A 27,946-nucleotide genomic window follows, 5' to 3' on the forward strand; every position below is an offset into this window, starting at 1 on the left:
CATGAGCTCTCGTGGTTCTGTATGCACTGAAGTTTTCAGATGGAAAATGCATAGCAATTCATTATATAGAGGACGCGCGAAAATGAGATGTCTGTTGACGTGAAGCAGGAGTTTTGGGGTGAGAGTGTGCCTACTTGGCTTAGTGAGGGTAAGGAGGAGTTCTGCAGAGCAAATGGCTATGAGGGAGAGCCTGGTGGGGAGGCCTTCTTACTCAGGGACACAGAATCACGAAGCTGCAAAGGCAGAAGTGCGGGAGACTTTAGGGAGAGTTGAAAGGGGTGGGCGGAGGACACAGTGTCAGAGACTCCAGGGGTGTGGCCCAGAACATTTCTTAAGTAGTCACCAGATGCAGAGTTCAAGTTTAAAGTTTCAGCCCCTTAGCCAATATCTGATAGTCACCAGCCAGGTTCTCAGTGTTGTAGTGACTCCATAAAGATTCAAGGCACAAATGTACTGTGTTTGGTCAGTGAAGATACCATGTGAAGAACAGCGACAGATACACAGATTAATGTTCAACCTTCTAGTCCCTCAGAATATGACATGGTTTAAGATGAAATTAGCTGTCATGAGGTCCTCTTAGAATAGGGTAGACCACTAATCCAATGTGGTTGGTGTCCTCACACTCGAGGGTTTGGAACAGACATGGAAGTGTGGGGACCTGCTATGTGAACATGAAGGCCGAGGTCACAATGACACTTCAGAAGCCAAGGAGAATCCGGGTTCCTAGCAGACTATCAGAAGACAGCAGAAAGGACTGGAAAGAAAAGGGCTGAGAGTGTTCTGAGGATAAAGGTGGAAGGAATTTTAAAGTGACAAATGCCCCAAACAATGGAGAGGTTGTTGTTTTTTCTGCGGGGTTGGATGCGGGGTTGGAGAGAAAACACGAGACACATGGCAGTTCCACGTGGGTGAACTTTAATGGGGAGGGGGGTGACGACAGGTGAGGGATGGGGGTGAAGAGACGAAAGGGAAAGAGGGGCGAGTTGTGGCGTCCCCCGTTTTTAAAGGGGGTATCCAGGTGCATCTGGGAGAATGCCCTGCGCATGTGTGGCTTTCCATTGAGCTGGGATCTGTAGTCCAGGGGGATGCTGTATTCTCTGCGCACGTGCGGCCTTGTCTCCAAAAGGAACAACAGAGGTTACATAACCAGAGGCAGAGTGCTGATACTTGAGAGGGTGAAGGTGAGGAATGGGGAAGGAGGGTGGCCGGTGGCCGGTTTCCATTTTCTTCCCCTCTTTGAACTGCTCCCACAGAATTGCCTAAGCCAGGCAATTCCAAAACAATAGAAATTTAATTCCGGAGCCCAAGAACCCCAAGAGCAAGGTTTGGGAGATTTCTCGCCTGGTCCCTCGGAGCACAGATTCTCACGGTGCCCCAAATAGCATGTTCAGTGTGGCAGAAGTCTGATGAAGTCATCATAGCAAGAAGCTTTTCAAAACGTTGGTGGGAATATCAGGGAGGTTCCGCAAACCCTGCTAAGGTCTCAGATGCTCCCCACCAAGATCCTGAGCCTTGGGTTCCTGGAAGCAAGTGTTCTTTCTGAAAGGATTTCTCAAATAGAAGGGGTCTGACAAGGGACTAAGGGACTAAGGACTAAAGAACCAAGAGAATTTGGCTGCAGACCTGTAACATCCCAGGTCTCTACCATCACCAAATCTCTAGTCCATCCAATCTGTCTGATAGGACTTTAATACAGTGTATAGCCCGTCTTCCCTCCCTCCCTCCTTCCCTTCCCCCACCCCCCAAAAAAACTAAAAACAAAAAAACCTTTAATTGATCATCGTGAGCAGGCCCGCCACTACTGATATAAAAAAAAAATGAGAGTTCATCTAGCCCAGGGCCACTATCACCTGTTGTCATATGAGGGCATGGGCAGTCATGGCACACGGGGCCATCTGTAGGCTGGTCTGTGATGACATTTGCTTAGGTTATAAAGTGATTGGTGCTTTGCCCTCTGTGGCTTATGCTTTCTGGGGTCCCAGATGGTGCTTGTCTGACCATTTCAGTGACTGCGCCCTGACAGTTGTCCACCTCGGAAGACTCGCCAGCCCTGAGAGGTCTCCACCTGTCCTGTTTTAAGTTTCTTTGGAGGAGGAGGAGTCTCTGAAGCTGTTCCTTTAGCCGTCGATATTTTAAGACCATGGGTTGTATCTGGACTAGCAAACCAGTTGCATTTGGGAACTCTCAAAACATCCTTCAGGAAGAGATGAGAAGCGCCCGCATCTGTCACAGGAATGCAGAAAAGAGCCAAATTCAGAGAGCCCAGGGTGCTTGAGGAAGCGCGGGCACCAAGCCACAGCTGTCTCATGTGTCACTGTGTGGCCTCGTGTGGCCTCGAGTGTGTCAGGAAACTTCTCCAAACTGCAGATTTCCTGGAATCAGGATGACAGTGGGGACCGCTGTGGTTTACAGAGCCCCTCTCTTTGACGCCTCATCCTGTTTCGTTCTTAGGTGCTGCAGGTGAACGCTTGCTCCATAGTTCACATGTAGACAGTTGAGGCTTGGGCAAGTTAGGAGATCTGCAGGGGCACTTGTCCCCCTGCGCTGCTCACTCCACCTTAGATAGGACCAGCTGCCTGCCTTGACTCCTTTTAATGTCCAGACATGCCCATTAATGATTTACTTTTTTTTAAAGTTATGTTTTAGTGACTTTACTTTTCTTAAAATCTTTTTTATTGTTTGATAATTTCTTACATGCATATAAAGTGTTTTTGATTAAGCTTCCTTCCCCAGCTTCTCCCGTACGCTCCCCCCACTTTCCACTTTTCCTTCTTGACTTCTTGTGCTCCTTGTTTTTGTTTCCCCACTGACTCTCTGTACCCCAGCAGCCATCATTGCCTTTCCGTTAGGAGTGGGGCTTCACGAGCCCCTCCCTAACCCATCCTGGCAATTTGGCTGGCTTGACCTCGCTCACACCGCCAAGCTGCTGCAAGTCCATGTGTAACAGACCTGTCATGTCCAGCAAATAGTTTTCCTGCAGCTGTCCACTACCCGTGGCTCTCCCTAGCTTTCCTCCCGTTCTTCCGCAATGACTCCTGAGGCTCCTGTTTTATTTTATTTTATTTCTTTTTACTTCTTCTTTTTCTCCTTCTCCTTCTCCTTCTCCTTCTCCTTCTCCTTCTCCTTCTCCTTCTCCTTCTCCTTCTTCTTCTTCTTCTTCTTCATCATCATCATTATCATGGTTTTTCGAGACAGGATTTCCCTGTAGCTCTGAAGCTTGTCCTGGAACTTGCTCTTGTAGACCAGGCTGGCCTGGAACTCATAGAGATCCACCTGTCTCTGCCTCCCAAGTGCCGGGATTAAAGGCGCGTGCGAGCACCGCCTGGCTGAGGCTCCTGGTCTATAATGAGATATTTGCGTACTCCTCAAGTGATGATTCTCTGACAGTTGGGGTGATTTTACTCCCAACTTCTGTGTCTGTATCTCTGCCTAGGTCCTCCTAATGACTACATTATACATTTCAGACACATTACATTCTTCCCTCAGGGGTTGTCGTCCTCCCCCCCACCCCCCAGACAGGGTTTCTCTGTGGCTTTGGAGCCTGTCCTGGAACTAGCTCTTGTAGACCAGGCTGGTCTCGAACTCACAGAGATCCGCCTGCCTCTGCCTCCCGAGTGCTGGGATTAAAGGCGTGCACCACCATCGCCCGGCTCTCAGGGGTTGTGTTAGGGTCTGAGGTAGGTTCGAGGTGTCCCTGTTATTTTCCTGGTAATCTATCCAGGGACCGAATTAATTCCTTCCTTCCTTCCTTCCTTCCTTCCTTCCTTCCTTCCTTCCTTCCTTCCTTCCTTCCTTCCTTCCTTCCTTCCTTCTCCCTTTCACAGAGAGTGAATTACCCTGCCTTCCTGCCCACACGCCAGGCTTCCGGTCAGGCACCCATCCCGGAGCCCCTCTGTGTCCCTCCACACACCCGGTGCTCTCGCTCTAGCTCCCACGATTTTTGAACATCAGTTTCTGTAACCTCCAGTAAAGCAGGTGTTAGCATGAGATTCGCCTTCCATCTTACCCAGTTTTAAGTGTGCGGCACTGTAGTGTTGAGTGCTGGAGCCATTGCGTGCCCAGTCTCCAGAACTTTTACCCTGCAAGACCAAAACTCTGCCCATTAAATAATCACAGTCCACACCCCTCTTCCTGCTTTGTCTCCGAGTGACCGCTCTGAGGACCTCACGGAAGCATGCTCTCGGCAGTGTTGGTCCTCTTCGCTGGCTTCATTCATTTAGCATTCCTTCGCATTTCCTCCATGGTGAAGCATTCTGTTCTTTGCAGGCGATCATGCTTGGCATCGGGACCTTAGAAGAGCAGACTTCTCAGCCTGCTTGCCGTTGGGCACATAAAAAGTCCTGACTGGTGAATGCAGTGGTGGGTTCTATCAGAGCTGCCTGAGCTTTGGGTTTATAAGACACCCCAGTTTCACAGTGATTGAAGCTCATGTGTGTAAGGCAGATTCCAAGAACTACACCTCAGGGCTCTATCACTGTGGACTCCCAGCATACTTATTGGGGTACATAAAAGAACACGAGGTCCAGAAGTGATTAAATACTGTGGGCCTCTGGGGGATACATGGTGTGCTGTTGGGGAGCCATTGGGCCTCTCTTGGGTTTTGTTGGTTCAGCACAGGGCTCTACATTCAGCAGAACAGTGTTCTGAAATGCTAGTTCAGAGACAGACTTTCTGGCAGGCAAGGCCCTCTTAACCTGTTGGCCTGCTTCCTTTGTTAGTAAGGCTGATAGTGCTGAAGGTCACTGTTTGCACATTATTGAAATGAGACATTTGCAGTGCGGGGCATTGTATTGTTTCTGCTAATAGGAACCCACTGTCTTCCACATATGGTTAGTCAGATTGCTTTTTCTAGCCCGGGCCTTTGCCTAGGAGAGATTCCTAACAAAAGACCTTCCGTGGGGAAGGATGGCTAAGACTTCTGTGTGGGAAGGTGCAAAGGGCAAGCTGGAGGATGAGCAAGGGAGCGTGGCAGACTCTGGAAGCCCAGGTCTACTCTTGTGCTAACGCCGGCTTACAGTCCCGTGACGTCCCAGGACTGTTGCTCCCTTACGGAAGGTGATCTCTGTTTTGCCAGCCACACGGAACCACGGAAAAGTTGGCCACTTGCTATTTCAGTAATCAGCAGTGTGAGGCAATTAGAATGCCCCAAGTTATGGGCATGACATTCACCAGTCACTTGTATTTACAGGACAAGCTTGAGGAGCCTGTTTTTATCATGTGTTTATCAGTCCCCCCCCCCGCCATTTCGAAAAGGGGGGTGGGAGGGCACAGCCCCTCACAGATATCACACACTATTTTCTGTGAATGCTTGCAGTTAATATGCATTTTTAAGTAATTTCATTTGGATGTATTTTTAACTAACTTTGAGCTCTAAAGGCCAATCAGCCAGGGATGTCTCCAGCTGCAGGAATAAAATCAAGTTTGTGCTTTGCCAGCCTGCAGCTGGAGCCAGGGCCATTAGCTTTCCTACAGGCATTCCTAGTCTCTCTAGCTGGCATCAGAGGGACGTATGGCAGTTAAGTTCTTAGAGGTCACAGATAGGAGTTTCATTAGGTTTTTTGTTCTTTTCCCTAGCCTTTTGTAGCACCAAACACAGCTCTGAATAGGTACTAAACAAACCCTGAAATCCCTAGCATTCAGATCATGTCATTTTGGGGGAAAAATCTCAAAGGGGCATGTGGAATATGGCACTGGGAATGCCCAGCTTACTTAACTGCTGGACACCACACACACACACACACACACACACACACACACACACACACACACCCCTGCCTATCTTCTGAATGCACCACACACACACACACACACACACACACACACACACACACACACACACCCCTGCCTATCTTCTGAATGCACCAGGTACTGACAGCAAGGGGCCGCTGCAGGCTTTATGCTGGGCCAGACCTCCCTCCACCTCCTGAGGACGGCCCAGAGGGACAGAGAGCCCAGCAGAATCCCCATCAGTGACTTAAGGTGTTGGAAGAGTGCTATAGAAATCCTCCGGGAGATTTCCATCATACAGAGAATTTTCCTTATCTAAAACCACCGGGTTTATCTGACCTCAGCTCCCCATATTTCCTCCATCCTGCGTATCTACTCAGTTTCAGGCAAATCAAGGTCAGAATGAAAAGGAGATTTGGGTGGCAGTAAGCTGGATATTCAGGCTTCTGCAGTAATACTCAATTATTGAATTCTCCGGAAGCAATGAACTCCTCCATATAATGAAGTCCTCAGTTTTTTAAATATCTTTATGAAGCAGCCAGTTCAGAGTTGGCTGCAGCCAGCTTGCTGTTTCCTGCTTTATTATAAAGATGTAATAAAGCAGGTGGTCGGTTCTGGGAACTCGCCGGCATTGCTAAAGGCCAGCTTAAACATTTTAACGCACCTTGTTCTTCCTGACTGAGACTTAAAAGGCCCCCAAATGCCATAAGAAAGGAATCATATGGGAGAAAAATCAACTTGCCATCATTGTCCTGCAGCCCGTGTCCCCAGCTGGATCTGCTACTGTCCAGTCCACCCCCTTGTCACTCGGAAGCCCCGCCTGCCAGGGCTGACAATCTGCACTACTTCTGATTGCTAAAAGAGAGAGGTCTGTGAGCATTGAAGTTCCCGGGCCACGCACTCCTCAGGTCCGCAGGTTCCCCTTAGCGTCCACAGTGAAGCAGGCGCTGCCCTAGAGCCCCAGTGCATACAAACGTTAGGTTCACACTGCATGTGTGCAGTCAGTTACGCCTGCAGTACTGCTACAAATAGAGGCACACACCTCAATTTAAAGCTCCTTTGTTGCTAAAGAGGCCAAGGATCGTTGGGACGGAGGACAGCAGTGCTGACCCACACGGCGCGCAGACCTGTGATTCATTTCAAAAGGAAAACAACAGAAACAGCAACCCGGAGCATAGCAAGGTGCGCGAAAGTGGAGCGCAGTCAAACAAGAAGTGCTCGTGTTTGCAAGCACGTCTGACATTATCATGCTCTTTAATAGCCTTTTTATGTGGTAGCTTTTTTCTCTTTCCTAACTCCTCCTCAATCATGTCCCGCATCCCTATAGCTATGACAATATTTGTACCTCTGGTAATGAAATTCTGGCAGGCAGAATGCCGCTGGCATCGCCTGTCCTTGTTAACAGCATTGTATCCTTCGCACTGACTACTGAAGCGTTTTTGTATTTATTCAGGGGTGTGTGTGTGTGTGTGTGTGTGTGTATGTGCGCGTGTGCACAGGCACACACGTGTGTGATGCGAACTTACAAATGTATTTCTCTGGCCAATTTTAATTTGTTAAGTGTTGAATATGATTGATGCTGCTTTAAGCAACATCATTTGCCATATACTGTTTTGGTGAGAGTAATTTAAATTGCCCCTTGGCCTGCATGTCTAGCAATGTGAACCGAGGGTTTTCTAACATTAATCTTAAGCTAGTCCTTGATTGAGGATAACCCCCTCTCCACTCGAAGGGTTTTTTTTTTACTAAGATTGAGTGGCTATAAAGTTTTTCACTGACTGTCTTTAGACAGTGAAAATACTCCTCTAGAAATACAGTGAGCGCCTTAGTGATACATTGATTTCGTTCATGTTCTTGCCTCTGCTGTCACCAGAATGTGGGTGGTGACGCATCTGCAGAGTGTTTTATGGGGCATGGAGTGCAACATTTTAAACCAAGAAATTGAAAACAAGATGCAAAACAACAGAAGGGAGGGCAGGAGTGGATCAAAGTCACATCTGTGTGGAGAGAATTTGGTAGGAGGGATGGCAAGAAAGGCCCCTGCGGGTATATTGCCGGCAAGTTCTGATGTATAACTAGGAAGCCAGAAGCCGTGCTCAGTCACAAGACACGGACAAGGCTTGTTTGCCATGGGCATCCATGGGCACCCATGGGCTCGTGAACAGACACCAACAAACGTCAGTGCTTCCTGATATCACCAAATCAAATCCCCAACCACATGCATTTGCCGGTGGCCTGTAGATGCTCTCTCATTGGCCAGTTGTGACCCTGGCCAAGATGATAACCAGAACGTTTGCACAGATGGTTTTGCTGTGGGGAAAGAAAGCCCGTTTTTAACCTAATTATTTTTAAAGCGTGCCGGGGGAAAGGTTCCAAGGCCGCCATGTGTGAAGTTTGGAGAAGGGACTGCCAAGGAAAGGGCTGCCGGGGCGTGAGGGTGGATCCCAGTTCTCAAACCTCACACACATCTGTGTTCTCTTCCAGCACATCAGGTCCACCCATCTGGCCAGGCAGTACCTTCTTCAAGAGAAACGGAGCCCTTCTGCAAGGTAGGTGTCTAGGGGCAGCACATCCTGTTCCCTCATCTCCTTCCCTCCTTTGTGCACGGTGCCTGTCGGGGCGCTCACTTCTGGTTAGTAGCAGCTCTCTGGAGAGGTGTGTGACTGTTGTACCCCGGGTCTGAAGACCCACTTCTTAGTTCTTCCTGCTCAAGTGTCTCGGTGGCTGGGAATTGTGAGTTTGAAACCAGGCCTCTGTCCCAGGGCTGTTTTCTTTGGTGTAGTTGGAACAGTGACAGTTGGATGTGTCAGGAGTGCACAGGAGTGCACACCGGGTTGATAAACGCAAACTCTCGTGAGTTTCTGATACCTGGGACGATCCCGGCTGGTTTGGGTATATTGACACTTCTGTCACCATGGAGATACATTTGTTCCCTGTCATCTCCTAACATTTCCTGCGTACCTGGAAGGTTGGCTGCAGCTTGTTCTGATGCTCCAGGACAGTTGGTCATCTAGTGTCATCGACTGGGGGACTGTGTTCCAACCCATCCTCAAATGTGGTGCTAGATCCTGTCAAGGAATCCAAACTGTCTTTCACCTCCAGTTTTGCTGTTAAATTGCTTTGCATTGTCAGAGTTGGAGAAGGGATGACTGAACACGGATGATGTATGCCTGCTTCTTTTAGACGTTGCTTTTGGGTTATGGCTGTTGTGGGTGTCTGCTCTGTGTGTAAACTAGGCAGTCCTTGTTGACTATCCCACCCCAACTCATCCAGGAGTTGTGGACGAGAGGGAAGCACAGACATGGAAAGCGAGTAGACAGGAGTGTGCCAAGATCTTCAGAGCTGTGCCGTTGCAGGATGGAGGATTTGAAGCCTTTGGCCGGCTGTTCAGCCTGTCTTGTGAAAGGGTGCACTGAAACGAGCCGTGTGTATGAAGGGGTTAGATGCGCCTGTGGTTAAGAAGAGGCACCTTCCATTGATTTTTCTGGAGTAGTTCTAACAATGGTGGGAGATATGGTTCTTGTTTCATGGGCCACACGGCTTCAGGCTTTTCAATAGCACGTGAAACTAGGATCCGGAGAGTTTGGGGTGTTTTTCTTAATACAGATACAGTTGAGTAAATTTTACTTTTGTAGCCATCATAGGTGCCCTAAATGACTAAGAAAAGGGAAGGAATTGACACACAATTGCTAAGATTAGGAACAATGGTTGGGCCATTGGGTTTTTCTGGAGTGAAGTTCGCTGTAACCCGTGTCTCTCCTTTTCATGTAGAGCTATAGTAATTGCATGGGTATCATTAACCTTTGGGTTATTTTTAGAGTTGGGGTTTTGTTTGCTTGGAGCTTTTTCTTGCAGGATTCAGTCTGTTCTGTTCCACATTAGGTAAGATTACTCTGTGGGGATCAGGTTTTTTGGTTGGTATCTATAACACAAAACCACGGAGGAGCCGGGCGGTGGTGGCGCACGCCTTTAATCCCAGCACTCGGGAGGCAGAGGCAGGCGGATCTCTGTGAGTTCGAGACCAGCCTGGTCTACAAGAGCTAGTTCCGGGACAGGCTCCAAAACCACAGAGAAACCCTGTCTCGAAAAACAAAAAAAAAAAAAACAAACAAACAAACAAACAAAAAAAAACCACGGAGGGAGTCAGTAATGCCCGAGAGAGTGCGGTGGGTTCTGTTGCATGGGTGGATGTATCTTCCTTTTTTTCTCTTGATGATTTATAAATGCCCTTATTCCTATATAAACTGGGAATTAAACTACTACAGGTTTCAGATGTACATAGGATCTACATTCAGATGAATATAATGTGTGTGTTCTATATTGTGTATATGAAAACCATAAAAATCTTTGTAAATTTGGGGTTTAGTGATGTGCTAACATTTTTGTTTCTGTGATGTTTTTACCATTTTGCCCTCTCATCTAGAGTTCTTGAGACCCCTCTACCCTAAAAGAGCTATTTCAGACTTTAAGGGAATCTTCCCAAATGATCTTTGTTGTCCAGAAGTTGCTGATGCCAGCAACTTTACACCTAAAGATACAGGGATGCAAAGGAGTTAGAACCGTGCCCGACCTCAATGCTGCTTTCTCAGCCATGCGCACATCTTTCCTCTTCTTTCCATATCAGACCAGGAAGGAATCCAGGCTCAGAGATTCTGTGCAGCCAGGGTGGGTGAGGTACAGGATGCAGGACCCGGAAAACAGGCAGTTGGGCCACGTGGGGAAGAGGAAGCTCACTTTTTGGCAGGAAGTGTGTAGAAGAGGGGGCATCACTTCCTTGGGGAAGTGACATTTCAGCAAGGCCTAAACCAGAAAGAGGTGCGCGTGCGTGTACGTATGATTCACAGACGTGGCAGAGGGAAATCCCGAAGGGCAGCACAATGGGGACATGGTACTAGAAATGTGGCACCCGGCAGGTGCTCCTTGACCATATTCAAATCAACTACTGTAAGGAGGAAATAGCACAGGAATTCACCTAATGCTGTACGTGCTTGCCAACACAAGTCACTGTGAAGTGACAGTGGTTTGCCCTTGTGAATATGTGGCCGGTGGCAGCTGCACAGTTATTACTGCCCGCGTCATAGGAAGTCAAGACCATAAACCCTTTGTCTAGAAAGAGTTTCTTTTTTTTCTTACTTTTTGAACGTAGTCTCATGTAGCTCAGGCTAGCTCAAACTTGCTATACAGTAAAGGCTAACCTTCAACTCCTGTTCTTCTAGGATTACAGGTGTGCACAACCTCGCCTTGCTCTTCAAGGACAGTTCTCCCCACAAGGCATATAGTTTTCACACTGTCATAAAGTTGAAAAACAAAACAACAAAAAAAAGTGAGGGACTTAGGCTGCTCTACCGAGAAATACTTGGGAGTGAGAGCCTAAAGCGACATCACAATTCCAGCAGCAAACCAACCGCCTTTGGTTGTTTAGCAGTTGCTTGGCTTGTGAGCTGTTGAACAGTATATTGATATTTTCTAGCATAAAACTAATAGGAAGAATTAGCCAGAAGTGCTCAAGGTCTTCCTTGGCCCTCGAGTGTGGCACCGTCTTTTGGCTCACAAATCGTAGGCAGTCTGGGCTGTCGAATCACCTCCCAGTTTGAGGATAATGGGGGAAGATTTGGTTTGGATTACACCAGGCAGGGCTACTTCACATAATTGGTCATTTCATCAATTCACAGTGTTTATTCTGAATGCCATTTAGGCTGCGAGAAACGATTTCAGTGTTTTAGCAGTTTCGACGGACTGGAGAGCCCTTCAGCTTTTGTACTATAGACACCAAGCAGAGTCGCATGAGGGGACCAGCCTGTTGTCTAACAAGGGACCAGGGGCACATCGAAACACAAGTGGGTCTTGTTGGGAGGCTTGCAGGAGCGGCCAGCTGGCAGGTGTCTCCAAGAGCCTGTGTCTAAGTTTCTGTGTTACAGTCCGTATGTGTTTGAATAAAAAAAGAAAATTAGCTTAGAGATGTCTTTTTTTCTTAATAAGCAGAGTAAATTCTTGTTTGGGGTTTCTCCTTTTCCACCCCACCCCAACCACTACAAGCTCAGATTTAGTTTCTTTCATTTAAATGTCACCATAGCTTGAATTATTTTCATTAGTCTGTGTTTCGTAATTAAGGATATTTCTCACGCTGGTCCGCCCCTTCATCTGGCCTCTGATGTGTTTGCCCTAAGAGGACATAAGACACATCCCCCTCCACCCCCTTTAGCTTCTTGCCTTCTGCTACAACTTGGTACAAGCTGGGCCTGACCTTCCCTGCCGCCGTTTCTGTTCCTTTGTCCCGTCTTGAGCCTCATAGCCCCTGAACTAGCTGGAGTTTTATTCAGGGAGAAGTTGCACCCAGCAGATCACCCTGGCTTGCTTTAGCGCTGTGTGTCCTTGGAGAAGCGCCTCCCACACCCATCCACACACCCCCCACGATTTGTGAGCTTCTCTTTTCAGTTTTGTGTCTGGCTGAAGCTACCCAGGAGAGGCCCAGGGCCCGTCTCAGCCACTCAGCCCTGGACCCGTTTCAGCCACTCAGCCTAGCTAGAGAAGAAGCCAGTAGCTGTGAGCACCGACAAGAACTCCTCAGATTTCCCCCATCAACAGCTGATACCCTGCCTCCTCTGTTTTCCCCTCACCTTCCTTCTTCAATCTAATAGTGGGTCGCTATTACTATTATTATTATCATCAAATATTATTATTATTATTACCACTTCTGTGTCCCTAGCATGCAGTGAATGAAGCAAAGTAAATTTTGTCACACACCACAGGTTTTTCTTTCCTTTGGCTACTGACAGCCCACAGGATAAGTTAATGCAATGGAAAGAAGTCCTTAGAGGCATTTTCAGTGCACGGAGCAGGATTAAGCTGCCACAAGCCCAACAGCCAAATGGGGAGAGGAGACTGGTTCCCTCGCTGTCAGATGCCTGCTGTGTCTGGGTGTGCACAAGGGCATGTGCCATTGGTAAACCATGCGTGAGGACGATCTGCGGGGCACTGGAATTTGTCCTGTTCTGTGTTGGCTTCGTGCATGTCTTCCCACCCGCCCCACAGCCTTCATCTGCTGCCGCTGCTCCGCGGTGTGTTTTACTGCTGTATCCATGAGGGAGTTCCCATTTGATTTTATCTCATAGCACAAAAGGCTCAGGGACGACTTACTCAGAAAACTCAGGTTCTGAGTCACATCCCCAGGCTCTGGTCCTCAGTAAATTCCATGGTTTTAGTCAAGATGAAACCCAGACTCCATTTTTCTCCACTGTAGGTTCAGGAACATCCCCCTGGGACAGTTTCCTCCCTGAGGACCAGCTCTGATCTGTCCTAGCCACTGTCCTATAAACAATAGATTAAAGTGAACTGTGGAAGAAGTGTTTCCCTCGGCCAGACGTCTTTCGTGGGTCCTAGAAGATGGGTGCAGTGGACAGTCAGTCATCAAACAGCACAGATTTCAAAGCTCTCACAGCTTGTCAGGAAGCAGTATGGTATAGATTCAGACAACCTGGAGAGACGTCTTGGCTTGGCTTCCTAAGCAAGTAGCTTAACCTTCATATTAGACCGATTTCTGTTGTTAAAGCAGAATAACCAAGGAAGGCTAGATTATATATTACACACACACACACACACACACACACACACACACACACAGAGAGAGAGAGAGAGAGAGAGAGAGAGAGAGAGAGAGAGAGAGAGAGAGATTTTGCTCACAACCTCAATCAAAGTCTCATGATCCCTCCTTGACAAGGGCTTCATGACAGTGGTGGCACAGTGATAGGAACACACAGAGAAAGGGTCATGTGGAGAAATAAAAACCAGAAAAAGACATTTTCAATTTTAGGTATATGGGTGTTTTACCTGCATGGGTATATGTGTACCACATATGTGCAGTGCCCACAGAGGCCAGAAGAGGGCGTCCCCTGTAAATGGAGTTACAAATGGTTGTGAGCCACCCTGTTTGTGCTGGGATCAAACCCAGGTCACTTGTAAGAGCTGCCAGTGCTCTTAACCACCAAGCCACCTCTCTACCACAGTATAAATATATAAATCTCGAATAAATCTACCACCCCTGAGGGACTTGTCGTGTTCACCCTTGGCAGCTTTCTCTCTTGTGAACTCACTCTTCAAGACCAGCATTAATCCCTTCCTAGGCCGTTGTCCTTACTGATAGAGCCACCTGCCTGTTGCCTGTGTCTCCCATGGGTTCACTCTCTCCATCCTCAAGGAGAAACATTCTTACAATCAACTCCAGATACTCTACTGCATTTCCATGCTGAGCGCCAGCCTCGCCAGCATCTCCTTCTGCACCCAGGAGGATTTGGGGACCAGTTGGTCCAAGGCACTGAGTTCTCTCATTCAAGAGTCTACATCTCAGGTTTTGTCTGGTCCTCTGCCCCCATCACTTTCCCAGCCCTGGGCTTACTGATGTCTTTCTTCTCGTTCACAGGCTGACTCTTTAGTTCACAGTGCAAAAGAGGAATTCACCTCTCAAATAAATCTGCTTCTTGCCCCCAGGCACACCCATTAAAAAATCTCCACTCCAACAGAAAGGGGGCGGCCCCTCTCTACATTTGCCCTCCAGTGCTCGCTGCCTTCTGTCCTCTTTGGCCCTGGATAGACTTTGGGTTTGGAGGAGGAAGCCCTTTGTTTCTTGGCATTGTTTGTCTTTTGTTCTGTAGTGAGTAAAGATTTTTCTGAAGCAGCAGTAACAGTCGTGGCTGTTCTGCTTAGAGGTGGAGTTAAAGGGGTGCTCTGTGGTGCCTCTAGTTTTTTGTGTACGCTTTAGAGCATGCTTTTACACTCAGTAAAAAAACACAAGGAAGTTCCATTTTTCGAAGAGTCTGTTAGTCCATTTTGATCTTCGCTGGTCCCTTTATTTATTTATTCTGGAATAAAGGCTCTTTTGCAGCCCAGGTAGGTGCCCACGCTCCTGGCCTCACTGCAGAGGGTGAAGTGGAACCTTGGAATTAGCCAAGGCCAACCCCCAGCCACGACCCTCAAGCTGCTCACCTGCCTGATGTGCACCTCCTCTTCCGGCCCAGTCTAAAAAGCAAGAGTCCCAACTTTGTGAAATTGGTGAGGATTACAAGGCAGTATCTGTGCGCACCGAGAATTCATTCTGTTCAGGATGACGTCTGTGCAGAGTCCTGCAGTTTCGTAAGGTGGCCAGTGCCTCCCTCGAGCTACAACAAATAAATAGCAGCAACAACAAGACACCCCCCCCCCCCCAGCGGTAGCTCCGCCTTTACGGCTGTTTAAGACCATTTTTTTCAGCCTCTGGCGCATGGAGGCAGGGAAAGACTCAGGCTCTCCTTCCTGAGGACATCTCACGGCATTCTTGCTGTATTTGAAAGACTGTGATCCTGCGGAAATGTGACAGAGGGAAGCTCGCTGGACTGGGCTGGAGTTGCCTGTGATGCATATGTCTTGTTCTTCCACGTAGTCTCCTAGTTATGCCAGAATATAACCAGATCCCCAAATTTGCAGGGATGAGGATCGATGGGTGATGGCATCCAGCCAGTGTGTGTGGTGGTAAGGAACTTAGGCCATCCCTGAAGACCAGGTCCCAGCAGAATGGGCCCCTCACCGACAGTTACTGTTCTTCTTGACCTGTGGATTGTTTGTTTTAGGGGGTTGGACTGCTTATGTAGCCAAGGCAGGACTGAAACTTCTGAGCATCTCAAGCCCTGGAGTTCCCGCTGTGTGCCGTTGTGCCTAGTTCAAACTATGAGTCTTTATGGGGTGTGCTCAGGTAATCTGATTCTGCTAATTGGACACCAATTACAGGCATGAATTAAGAGGTGCATGTCTCTGCTGTGGTGACATTTGCCACAAGAGACTGTAGTCAGCATCTTAATCATACTGAGCAGGATTGTGACAAGGTCTTAATAAAGACCAGAAGTGTGAGACCTATGCAGAGACCATGTTATCCTCAAACCCCGCACTCAGCCTAGGGTTTCGCACAGTAGGGGAACGAATTGGTCATGGAGTTGTGTTCCTGTTGTGGTCCATGTCAGCTGACTCACAGATGTACTGCCTACTAGTAATCAGACCGGGGCCTGTTTCTCCTCCTGTGGGGCCACTGTGTGCTTCTGTGGCCTACACCAGTTTTTTTGGACACTCCCTGGCCATGATGACAGGTCAAAGGTGGCCACGTGGCCCACTCCAGGCCCGGCTTCTCCACTATGCCTTTTTTCTTGGTTTCTGAATCTCTATAGGATATGCTGGTACCACTCGCAAACTATCCTGGCCTCCTCTGCACTCCAGTTTTGGACCTGCCCTCCCTGTGTGGACGAGTTAAGCCTCGATTTTACCTAGGCCAGCACAAAGTGAGCTTTTCTTGTGTTCAACCAAAGGTCCTGACCAATCAGACGCCTCTAAATCAGTATCAGTTCAACTAATGCATATATGTCACTGATGGCTTCTGTGTGTCATGCAGCTTCAGCTTCTCTCATCGTTGTCGTCGTAGGAAGGGGGCCCTTAGTGCTTTGATCATCACCTAGGGTACCAGGGGAGCTTTCCAGGAGGACAGTTTAAGCCAGCAATGCCAGGACCTTTGTCATTTTAACGATCTCTAATACCCACATACCGGGCTAGAGCCACTGGTTTGTGTACTCATTGCTTTAGGTACTGTCCACCCGCTCTCACAGATGGACAGAAACAAGCCCAGATGAAGTATTTGGGCAAAACTTGTTGTGTATGCGTATAACTGAATACGTAGCTGCAGGTATATGCCGGTGTAGTTATGCGTTTGTATGTGTGTGTGTGTGTGTGTGTGTGTGTGTGTGTGTGTCTTTTCAAGTTCAAGTCTACAACCTAAAAGGTATTTTTGGCAGACCCTGTTCTCTTCCGAGTTCATTCATGTCCGGCAAATGCCATCTGTGGTTAGATGGGCGTTTGTAAGCGATAGCTACAGCCACCCCTTCCCCCAGCTGCAACCTTCAGCAGACAGGCACGTGAGATGGAACCCATTTTCTCATTTAGCATCTCTTCTTCCCCTTCTTGCCATCTGAATTCACTGAGAACACTTTCAAGTCTCATTAGAGGAGTCTTAATTTAAGAATTAAGTTGGGAACTAGCAAGTGAGATTGAGGGGCAATGCCTTTGGTTCTGAACTGGATTTTCATTACTCAGTTACTTTTCAAATTATACTGATTTCAAGTGTGACTTTTTTCCCTAAATAGATTGGGAAGCCCAAAGCCCCCCCCCCCCCTTTTATCTGCAGCTCCATTCTTCTCATCCTCCTGACCCCAGGGGCACCTCACCCCCACCTGCTGCTTGGTCTCTCTGAAAGTCGCTGCCCACATCCTTGTGGTCCAACTGTCCTTTCCTTCTTCAAGTCCCAGTGGGCACCGCAGTTCAGGTCGGGTGGCCCTGGCAGCCTTTGTGGCCACTCCATGCAGCCGTTGTCATTGTGTTCCCCGCCGTGTGTCTGCGCCCCACATGAATTGCCTGTGCACCCCTCTCTGCTCCTGGGACCAAACCACTCACCATGCCCTTGTTCCCTTCCGGGATCGTGCTGCTGTCTGCTCTCCTTGACTCCCTCCCTATGAGGAGTAACGACAGCTCTCTTTAAAAAGGCCAGCAGTGTTTTCCCTCCTAGTTCATGTTTTTTGTTTTTGCTTTCCAAGACACACACGTACGCATACACGCACACTTGCATGCACACACGTGGTGTTGCGGTCCTAGAGTTTGGTAGGGAGGGACTCCTTTACTTTGTGAAATTGGCTAAATGCCGGATTTTTACCATTTCAGCCATCAAAGGATTCATTTTGTTTGGAAACCTGAAGTGCTGTTGTGATTGAAATGTGCACCCTGAACTCAGCCTGCACCTCATGCCCTGCTCTTTGGGAGGGTGGATTTAGGAGATGTGGAGGCGCCAATCTCAGCCAAGACTTGCCTGATCATTCCCTTCTTCTTCAAAACCCACAAAAGGTCTCTTGTCCTCTCATATATTTCTCCAGCTGGACGATAATCTATTCAAGGCTGGAGGGTTTCTTAGCTCTGTCCCTCGTACCTCCCAGGGAACATTGATTAGAAAAGAAATCACAAGTATTTGTGAAACATATGCGTGTGTGTAGGGGTGGGGGGAGAGAGAGAGAGAGAGAGAGAGAGAGAGAGAGAGAGAGAGAGAGAGAGAGAGAGAGAGAGAAACTGTAGGAACCCCACCTCCGTTCATGTTGAAGCCCCACCCCCAGTGGGGTCTGCATTTGGGTATAGAGCCTTTAAAGAGGTGATTGAAGTTCAGTGAGAGTAAAGGTGAAGACCGTCCAGTAGGACTGGTGTCTTGATAAAAAGAGAGAGAGACAGCAGGGCCGTCCTGTGCTGCGAAAGAGGACATTGCCTACCTGCAAGCCAAGGAGAGGCCTTTGGAGAAACCAAACCTGCCAGTCCCTTGCACTTAGACTTCCGGTGTCCAGATCTTTGTGCAGCTGAGTTCCTGCTTGCATCATGACATCTGCGGCATTTGAGTAGTTAATACAGCCACCAGCTGTCCACTTACCTTGTTCTGTAAGATTGGAAGTCTAAGAATAAAATTCAATGCTAAAGGGAGTTTTGAGAAGATCTCAAGCTTCCCATTTAATATTAATCCTCAGCAATGGACAGCTGAATTCTAGCCCTCTTCTCCCTTTTACCAGGAAGCGGGGAGCGTGTCCAGATCTCTCTCTCTCTCTCTCTCTCTCTCTCTCTCTCTCTCTCTCTCTCTCTCTCTCTCTCTCTCACACACACACACACACACACACACACACACACACACACACCTTGGGAGGGAGAATAAATGTCCTTTTCCAAGTTCTGGGCCTCTGGGAAATTATCTTAGTCTGACCGACACTATATGACCTTGATGGTTCTGTATTCTCATAAATAACTGCAATTATCACGAAGGGGACAAAGCGGGAGGAGCCTTGGTAGATCTACATGCTGGCCTTGGACCTTCTGCTGACTAGCTGGGTTTGCTTGCATGTGTAACCTGACCTTTGTGTGCCCATGGCTGTGTTTCTCAAAATATCTGTGTTGCTGTAATGGGCAGTTACTTTCTCCTTTCTCAGAAACTGACCCAGACTTGCAAGTGGAAAGACTCCCCCTGCTACCAAGCCATATATCTCCCCATTTTTATGTGCATGCGTGTGTGCGTGTGCATGTGTGTGTGTACACACTCATGAGTGACTGTGTACAGGTGCACGTCTGTGCACATGCTTATAAAGGCCAGGGGTATTGGTCCTCAGATACCATCTCCCTTGTTTTGAGACAAGGTGTCACTGGCCTAAGTCACCTAGTAGGCTAGCATGGCTGGCTGCTCAGTGAACTCCAGGGCTCTGCCTCCTGACAGCTGACATTATAAGCACATTATGTCCTCCTAGCTTTCTTTACATGGGTTCTGAAGGTGCAACTCTGGTCTTTGTGTTTGCAAGTCCAAATGCAAGACTGGCCCATCTCAACCCAGACCTTGCAATTCAGTTTTAAAACGTGCTCGTTAACACAAAGACTCTGGTGTGCGGTGTGAACTCAGGTGGCTATTTAGAAACCCACTAACTTAGGTAGGCTCTATAGCAGACTCTAAGGATCGTAGTTCTGTGTCACCTTCTACACAGTGACCAAATAGAAACTCTTGCCATCATCTGTTGTGGGCTTTTTGTGCGATGCCCCCCCCCCCCGTGCCCTCCATGGTCATGGATTTTTGAATATTTGGTCCCCAGCTGGTGGCCCTGTTTGGGGAGATTTAGGAGGTGCGACTTTGATGGAGAAGGTGTGTCATTGGAGGCAGGCTCTGAAAGTTTAAAGATGCACTCTCTTTTGAGTTCACACTCTGCTTCATGCTTCTGCTCCAGCCGCCATGCCTGCCTGCTTCCTTACCATGGTGGTGATGGACTAATTAGAGCTATAAGCCCAAATAACCCCTTCTATAATACCCTGGCCAAGGCTTTTAATTGCAGTAATAGAAAACTAACCCATCATCATTGATGGGAGTCGTTGTACCATTCTCAGGAGGGGAGGGAGGAGAAGTGTTTGATTGACGTTTTAGGCTTAAGTCCATACCTGTGTGCATCCTGCTGAGGGAAACTCCTTCTGTTTGAGTTGTTGAGCACTGGTCTCCCCTTGGTTTCAATGGCCCTTGTTTGCTGCAGTTGTACATAGCACACAGGGCCAGTTGTCTGTGTGGACGCTCATGGGGACCCTTTGGCCTGTGAGCCCACCAGTTTTCATCTGATTGTTTCGGCTTGGTGTTGACCACAGCCAGGGATGGTGTAGAAAGTCAGGCCAGGATTTGGTTAGTTCTGGAGTGCAAGGTAATGTCTGGAGAGACAGAAGATGGGTTCCCCAGGTGCTGGCAGCCTTCTGAGTACTTGGGGCAGTCTCCCTGAGCTCCATGTATGGCCCTTGCTGAGAGTATGCTGCTTCAGGGGATCCTTATGCAGACCTGGCTTTGTGTACGCTACATCAAAGGGAAATGTTCAGCAATGAATAGCAGCATCCATTTCATTATACTTATTTGATTTCGGTTTTCTATTACACACAAGGAGTGAACCTCAGAATTCTCCCATGATTAAAAAATAGGTCTCACAAAGATTTTGTTGAATCAATGTTAATTTAGAGCTGGGAGAAACACAGACTCACAAGAATGTCTTTGACAATTCAAGCGTGTTTTAGGTAGGCCCTCTGAACTTGCTTGTATTGATATCATTAGTGTGATATTTAGATTCCATCTTGAACAGGCCCGCTGAGCTGACAAAGATTACAAGAATGTCAGTCTCTCCCCCGGGTAGTGTTTTTTTTTTTTTTTAATTTCATAACCAGAAAGTTCATTCACAAATGTAGGTTAAGATGAACTTATATGATTATAAAATTAATTTTGGCAGAGAAAAAGAGAAAAGTTTATAGCAGAAACTTTGGAAATGTCTGTGCCAAAGCACATCCCACGATCTATGTAGACAGAAGCAGTTACCTACCCATCTTGATGGGTCATGGTTGGCAAAGTAATTGGTTTAGAAATTACTATTCAAAACACACCAGGCATTTTGCTACTGAAGAAAACATAGTGCTTGTAAGCTTCCGGGATTTTGAAAACACACAGGCCTGAGTCACTGGGACTTCTAATTTGCAGCGCCATACTGATGTCGTCTTCAGCCAAAGGTAGGGCTAATCACGCTCGCAACCTTGGAGGCTGTCAGGAGAAAGAGCATCCTTCCTTTGCAGGTTTTCTCAAAGAGATGTGGGTGCTCAGCAAAGCCTGTCAGATCAATGGATCATTTGTTATCTTGAATTAAACCAAGAGCTTCCATATCTCAGCCTTTGGTTAATGCTACCTCTTAAGTTTTCAGATTCCTTAAGAGTGTGTTGCAATTAAACCAAAAAACCTATTGTTCTTAAATGATTAAACATGAAGCAGTATAATTACCCGTCCTCAAAATTGGGAATATTCCAAAATCTGAAACTTTTTGAGTACTTCTCTGCATACCCCCAAGTGGAAGCTCCCACACCTCCGCTCCTAGGTGGTTGGATCCAGTATACTGAAGGCATTGTTCAAAATTACCTTTAGGCTACATGTATAAGAAACACAAATGAATTTCCTGTTCAGACCCGTAGTTCATGGTCAAGATAGCTCATTATATGTCTGGAAAATTATAGAAAGAAAGCTTGCCTTTTATTTTTTTTTTTAATTTTCCAGGTAAATGCAACTCAGCCTATATGCGGAAGTGGATTTAGTGTTGGGTGTCCCTGGATATAGATTTTGAAACTATCTTATTCAGAGATGTGTTTCCCTTGCTTTCCCAGAAGAACAAACAGCATTGCCATCTGTTACAGTTGGGCGCTCGAGATCTACTCTTCCTCCTTAGCCAGCTCTCTCTGTGTGTTTAGGGTTCGGATCTAACCAGAAGCATTGGCTTTCCTGTACCAAGCTCATTTAAAAAACATTTCTGATACATACGGGATAATGGTTCTGATGGTGATATACCACATGTTACCCTGGCTTCGTGTGTGTGTGTGTGTGTGTGTGTGTGTGTGTGTGTGTGTGTGATGCATGAGTTCAGGCATTGACTAATCACAGTCTCTGAGTAAGGAAAGCCTTCAAGCCCCTGGCCATCTGCACCCTCAGTGGACAAGCAAGAAAACTGGAGCAGGTATCAGAGCTTGTCTGCCAAGACAGTTTCTCCCCAAGACAATCCAGCCCTCCTTTTCTTCCTTCCTTTCTCAATGGAGCCATCTTCCCTTCTTGTCTTAGTTAGGGCTTCTATTGCTGTGAGGAGATACCATGACCATGGTAACTCTTACAAAGGAAAAAATTTAATTGTGGCGGCTTATAGTTTCATTGATTTAGTTCATTATCATCATAGTGGAACACAGTGGCATACAGGCAGGCATGGTGCTGGAGAAAATGCTGAGAGTTCTATGTCTTTTTATTTTTTTGAGACAAGGTTTCACTATATGTAGCCCTGGCTGTCTTAGAACCTGCTCTGTTGACCAGGCTGACCTTGAACTCACAGCGGACCCAGTGGCCTCTGACCATGCTGGGATTAAAGGTGTGTACCACCATTTGATCAGCAGGCAATAGGAAATGAACTGTATCATTGGGTGTAGCTTGAGTGTAGGAAACCTCAAAGCCTACCTCTACAGTGACACACTTCCTCCAACAAGGCCATGACTACTCCTACAACGCCACACCTCCTAGTAGTGCCGTTCCCTATAGGCTTATGGGGACCAATTACATTCAAACTCTACACTTCTCTTCTGGGATACTTAGAAATATGCACAAGGAGAGGACAATCCCTAGCTCTGTATTATAACAATTATATCAGAGGGTTTATCTTGCTGTATTTGTGGTCCTACCTGTGGTGTTCTCTTCTTTTTTTTTTTTTAATTTTGTTTTGTTTTGTAACTTTGAGTTGTTGTTTTGTATGTAGCCTAGAGTTATTTTAAAACAGTGTCTTACCCCTTAACCCAGGCTAGCCTCACTTGCTTTAGTCTGCTGGATATTTGGGATTACAGACATGTAACACACACTTGACTTGGTCATTAATTTACAACATAGACCTTGTCATATAAAGCAACATGCCATGTTCCATGCCAGCTGCCTTGTGCATTTTATGTCTGTTGTGTCAGATTACACCAGGAATCCAAGAGGGAGAGGACAGTATGTGAGTCAGTATGTCAGTGCACACTCAATGTTCACACAGTGACTCAATCATCTGAAAGAAGATGTCTCTCAGAACATGTCCCCATCATTAAGAAGCTTGTGACTAATTTTCTTGATCTGCTGAAACCATCTTTGACATTGTGTACGGGTTTTCTCCTTGTCACCAGCAGACCATTCTGTTTGTACATATTGAGGCAAGATCAAAGCTTGCTGTACCAAGATATGCTAGCCACAAGCCCCAAATCAGATGGCTTATTTAGTGCTAGGAGGGGGAGAGAGCCCTGTGCTGGTCACCGTCTGCAGAGAGTATGTGTCCTGCTGCCCAGGCTGCCCAGTGACCAGAGCACGAGTGGAGAGTAGGTCCACCCTGAAAGCATGCCCACAGCAGGTAGCACACACTATGATTACAGCTTAAACTGGGCGGGATGGGAGGATTTTGTCATACTGTTTATGCCGTTTGGAATATCCAAGACTGTCAACAATTTTATGCCAACCTTAATCAGAAAACTCTAGATCTGAAATTCAAACTTGCAGGACTCCATTAGTGAGAATTATGTGTTGACTCTTTGTTTCTTACAGAAAATATTTTCTGCAGGTCATATGTAGACAATGTAAGTGACACATTAATGAATTTGCTATTCATGGATCCTATCACTACAGTACGTGTCTCACTATGTATATGCACAAATTCTCAAATCTGAAAAACATACAGTCATGACCCCTTGTGGTCCCCACATTTTCAGGTAAGGAGTATTTAATTCATGTCCATTTTAAACAATGGAAATTGTGATCCAGGTACGTTGTCTGTTGCATCAGACTGCAGGCTTCCAGCCTCTGGTTACTTCTGTATATGAGGTCTGAAGAGCAGCCTAAGAAATTGCCAAAAGAAGTTCAGTGGGGCTAGAGAGATGGCTCAGAGATGAAGAACACTGGCTGCTCTCCTAGAGGTCCTGAGTTCAATTCCCAGCAACCACATGGTAACTCACAACCATCCATAATGAGATGGGGTGCCCTCTTCTGCCTGCAGGCATACATGCAGACAGAACACTGTATCCCACTATAAGCAGAGACTGCTCGTTTGTTTGCTGACTGCCCAGACATGAATGATAACACAAAAACTATATTAATTACAATACTGTTTGGCCTATTAGTTCAGGCTTCTTATTAACTAACTCTTACATCTTAAATTAACCATTTATATTAATATATGTATCACCATGAGGCTGTGGCCTGCTAGTAAGGATCTGGCATCTTCCTCCTTCAGCAGCTACATGGCATCTCCCTGACTCCACCTACTCTCTCTTTTTATCTCTGTTCAGATTTTTACCTGGCTTTACTCTGCTAAGCCATTGGCCAAAATAGCTTTATTCATCAACCAATAAAAGCAACACATATACAGAAGGACACCTCACATCATACCACTGTATACATAATAAGTCTTTAAAGAAATAAATAGAAGAAAAAAAAGTTCGGTGTGTGGGTGTGGGTCTGCTGGACTGAGTTGCAAGTAGATGCAGAATTGACTGTCACTCCTGACTTGGAATTTATGAAGCTGTTTTTATGTTTACTTAAAACGTACTTAACATGCAGGTCACACAGGCTTCCAGATGTTCCATGACAACTGGAGCCAGAAGAAAATGTTTTTGGTGGAGAGCTGACCCCAAAGTGGAAAAGTTTCCCAGAGCCCTTGCCTCGACTTTGGCACTTCTTACCATCTGCTTGGCAGCCATTGCCGCAGAGGGCTGCATGTTGATGACCCGATTTATTAATTTGTCTAACGCATCTCACCATGCTCCCAGTAGTATTTGCAGTAGCTTACAAAAAAATGCCTAGAGGTTTTTCACAAAGGAAACATAGAAACCATAAAGAAGGGAGAGAGGAAGCAGGAAACTCAGATGGCAGGGGGTAGCATGAATATGTAAGATTGGTACGTAAGTTCCACGTACTGATTCAAAAGACATGCTGGTGTGTTGGTTATGTCCTTCAGCCACAACAAATACCTGGCTTAGCAATTCAAGGATGGGCAGGGTTTATTTCAGCTCACTGTTCGAGGGTTACAGTCTGTCAAGGTGAGGACGGCGCGGTGCAGGAGCCTGAGGCAGCTGTCACATAACATCCCAGTCAGCTTGCCTTTTTTTTTAATATAGTTTAGGAGTTCAACCCACGGAGTGGTGCCACTTAGGTTTAAGATGGGTCTTCCCAGTTTAATTAACCCACCGCAGAGACTCCTAACAGACATCAGGTATGATTCCACGGAGACTCTAAATCCCATCAAGTTGAAAATCAAGATTACCCATCAAGGGCACTCAGTCACAGATTGAGCTCCAGCCTACTTATAGCTGGGACAACAAAAGAACGTCACCATTTATATAGTTTAACTGCTGAGACAATTAAAACTGACTTGATGCTAAAAAGAGACAAAAGAGGTGCCTTGCTCTAAGACCTGAGAGACATTTGTCCTCTTGATGCAGAGAGGGTGGGATGGTGACTGGAGGCAACTCTGTGCATCAAATAAGTGAAAGGGTTTGTGTGTGTGGTTTGGTAGGAAGTTCCTGTACCGGTCCTAAGCAGAGCCATGGCCACTTCATTAATAGCCCCAGCATTATCCACCTGAGTCTGCCCAGAAGGTCTTGGAATCTGGAGCTGATTCGTCTGTACAGACACACAGGGGACCGCTGCTTCAGGCAGCGAGGAACATACACCCCTCTCCCAGCTAAACTACATGGTGGCCACTCCATGAAGTACTCAGCTGCAGAGTTAGTGGTGCACAGGTTACCCGAGTGTGTGCGAGGGTGGGAGAGTGGGGTTACAGTGACGAGGGGGTTCATTCCCCTTGGGGATGCTTCCTACCCTTCACCCCTCTCACGGCGGAGTTTTTAGAAAATGAGATCGTGTAGCTGGAAAAAGTGTCATGGGAATGAGACGGCTGAAATGAAGTGTGTTGCATTGATCTTGAAATTATTACTTGGTTATGAAAAGTTGATGAAAGTTGCTTGCATTGTAAAAAGTAGGATTTAGTCAAGTGTTTTCAAGGCTTTCAGGGCCCTGCCTTTATCCCAGGATCTGCTGGCGGTGACTCTTGCCCTGAATGCCAGGCCGTGCTCCTGGCAGTGCCGTGACTGCCACCGTCATTATCCCTGCCTGTTTCCAGAAGAAACCACGCTTTCTCTTCTCTTCCTGTCTCCTGAAACCTCCCAAAGGACAGAAATGGCAAAGAACACAAATAATTGTTCTCTGTTCTGGAGGCCCAAGGCAGCTGGGGACCAAGACTCACGTAGTTTTCCTTGTCAACTACAGCAAGGCCATGGAAACACAGCTACCCCCATCTTGCTGCCTCTCCATGCAATGGCCTACAGGGAATCTGTGATGATCTTTAACTCGTGTGTGTATGTGTGTGTGTGTGTGTGTGTGCATGCTCATATGCATGCCCATGCATATGTTATATTCATGTTGTGAGATGTTACCGATTTTGGTGGTGCGTGGTAGAACAATCTTGATTTCATTCTTCATGATGGCTTTTTCACTTCTCCAGATGAGAAGGACAAACGTGAATGCTCTCCCGCACCGTTGGGTTCAGTGTCTGAGGTTGGGGACAATGGCACGCACTCTGGGCTTTCCACAGGTGTATTCTGACAGACCTCTGTTTTATATGATATTAGTGGAGAGCTAGACAGCTCACACCAGGACCTCAAGCCAAAGCTAGCCATCGTATTTCAGACCGCTTGACGACGCTTCACCTGTTAGGGAAGCCCTGCAAGGACTGAGAGAAACACCTTCCCCTGGTGTCTTCCAGGAACATCAGAGTATGCACAGATTGGTAGGGTGATGGTTTGTTCTTAAGCAATTTCTTCAAAGGAGAATTCTTCAGTAGTGAGCTTCAGGTGAAAATTTCTGAGAGTAGTTTCTTCTACTGTCTTTGAGACTCTTAATGGTTTAAAATCAGTTTCCTTTATCTCTGTCTCCTGCAAAGAGTAAAACAAGTAAACAGTGAAAACATCCATCCCTGCATCTTCATTCATCACACTGCATCCACCACACTGGCAGTGTCCCTAGGCACTATGGTCACGGTCACATCCCCTAGCAATGGATGGGTGTGGCCGGTGGCAGTAGCTGACAGAGAGCACCTCCACCTGCCTTCCCTCCGGGAATTGAAGAACACTACATACAAGATGGGTGGCTACCAAGGGCTTCAGTTTTCAAATATTTGTTTCTCAAAAATAAACTAATTTGGGGGGAGGGTATGATCAAACCTTTGCCGTCAAAACCACTTGGTTCTTTTCTTTTTGCCCTACTAAGCTAAGTATCTACTGAGGCAGGCATAATCTGTTCTTCAGAAGGACCAGTGTGAAAGTGAGCAGTGTGTACAGTGGAAATACACAGCTTTATTTGGGGTCCGACTCTTTGAAGGGTAGACTCAGGGGGGTCCCACTTGCTCAGGCTCTTGTTGACTGGATACCAACCTCTGGTCTTATGGCCAGATTTTCACTGAATAATGAATGAGCCAGTACCAACCAAGTAGGTCAGAAATAGAAATCAATGAAGATAAAGTCTACCAAGAAGAGAGCTGCGTGCGAGACCGATGGAGCACAGTGGGGCTGGCGGATGCTTTTATTCTCATAGATAAGGGAATGGAAAAGGAAACCTGTGTATGGCTTAGGGAAGAGCCGCAAGGACCAGGGCCGACGTGGCTGCCTCCCATGGTTAGAATGAGGAAGAATGAGCGAATAGCCAGGCGTTCTGCTCCTTAATGGCTGGTACAGCAGTTGCTTGCTTCTCGCTGTTCCTGGGAGCCAGGCGCCAAGCATCTTCATCAATCATACGTTTGCAGCTGTGTGACCAAAATAGCTCTCCACGCAGCCTGTTTGTCCTGGCCTCGTAGAACGCGACAAGACCGCGAGGTCACCGAAGAAGGCTGATTCCTGCCCTGCTTCCCTCATTTTTCGGACTGCCCGTCAGGTCCACCTCCTGTTTAGGTCTAACTCGCCCCTTTGATCTCTGGTGACACAATCTTGCCAGCTGATTGATTTTCGTTTGCGGGAGATTGAAGGGCATTATGTGAGAGCCCTTTTTATGCCAATTGTTCCACGAGAAACGCTCTATTTCCCCATTGGAAAT

At 47.1% G+C, this 27,946-nt stretch overlaps 1 protein-coding gene across 12 annotated transcripts in view; it reads left to right on the top strand.

The window, feature by feature from the left end:
* The window catches only part of Foxn3 (forkhead box N3), a 370,612-nt gene that overhangs the window by 264,484 nt on the left and 78,182 nt on the right, over positions 1–27,946 (top strand). For all 12 annotated transcript variants that reach the window (XM_075948308.1, XM_075948297.1, XM_075948307.1 and 9 more), the window contains one exon: positions 8,212–8,276. In XM_075948308.1, coding sequence (XP_075804423.1) covers positions 8,212–8,276 — 65 coding nt within the window. The remainder of the gene's footprint in view (positions 1–8,211; positions 8,277–27,946) is intronic.

Source organism: Microtus pennsylvanicus, chromosome 14 (assembly GCF_037038515.1).
Source record: "Microtus pennsylvanicus isolate mMicPen1 chromosome 14, mMicPen1.hap1, whole genome shotgun sequence".
NCBI classification, from domain to species: domain Eukaryota; kingdom Metazoa; phylum Chordata; class Mammalia; order Rodentia; family Cricetidae; genus Microtus; species Microtus pennsylvanicus.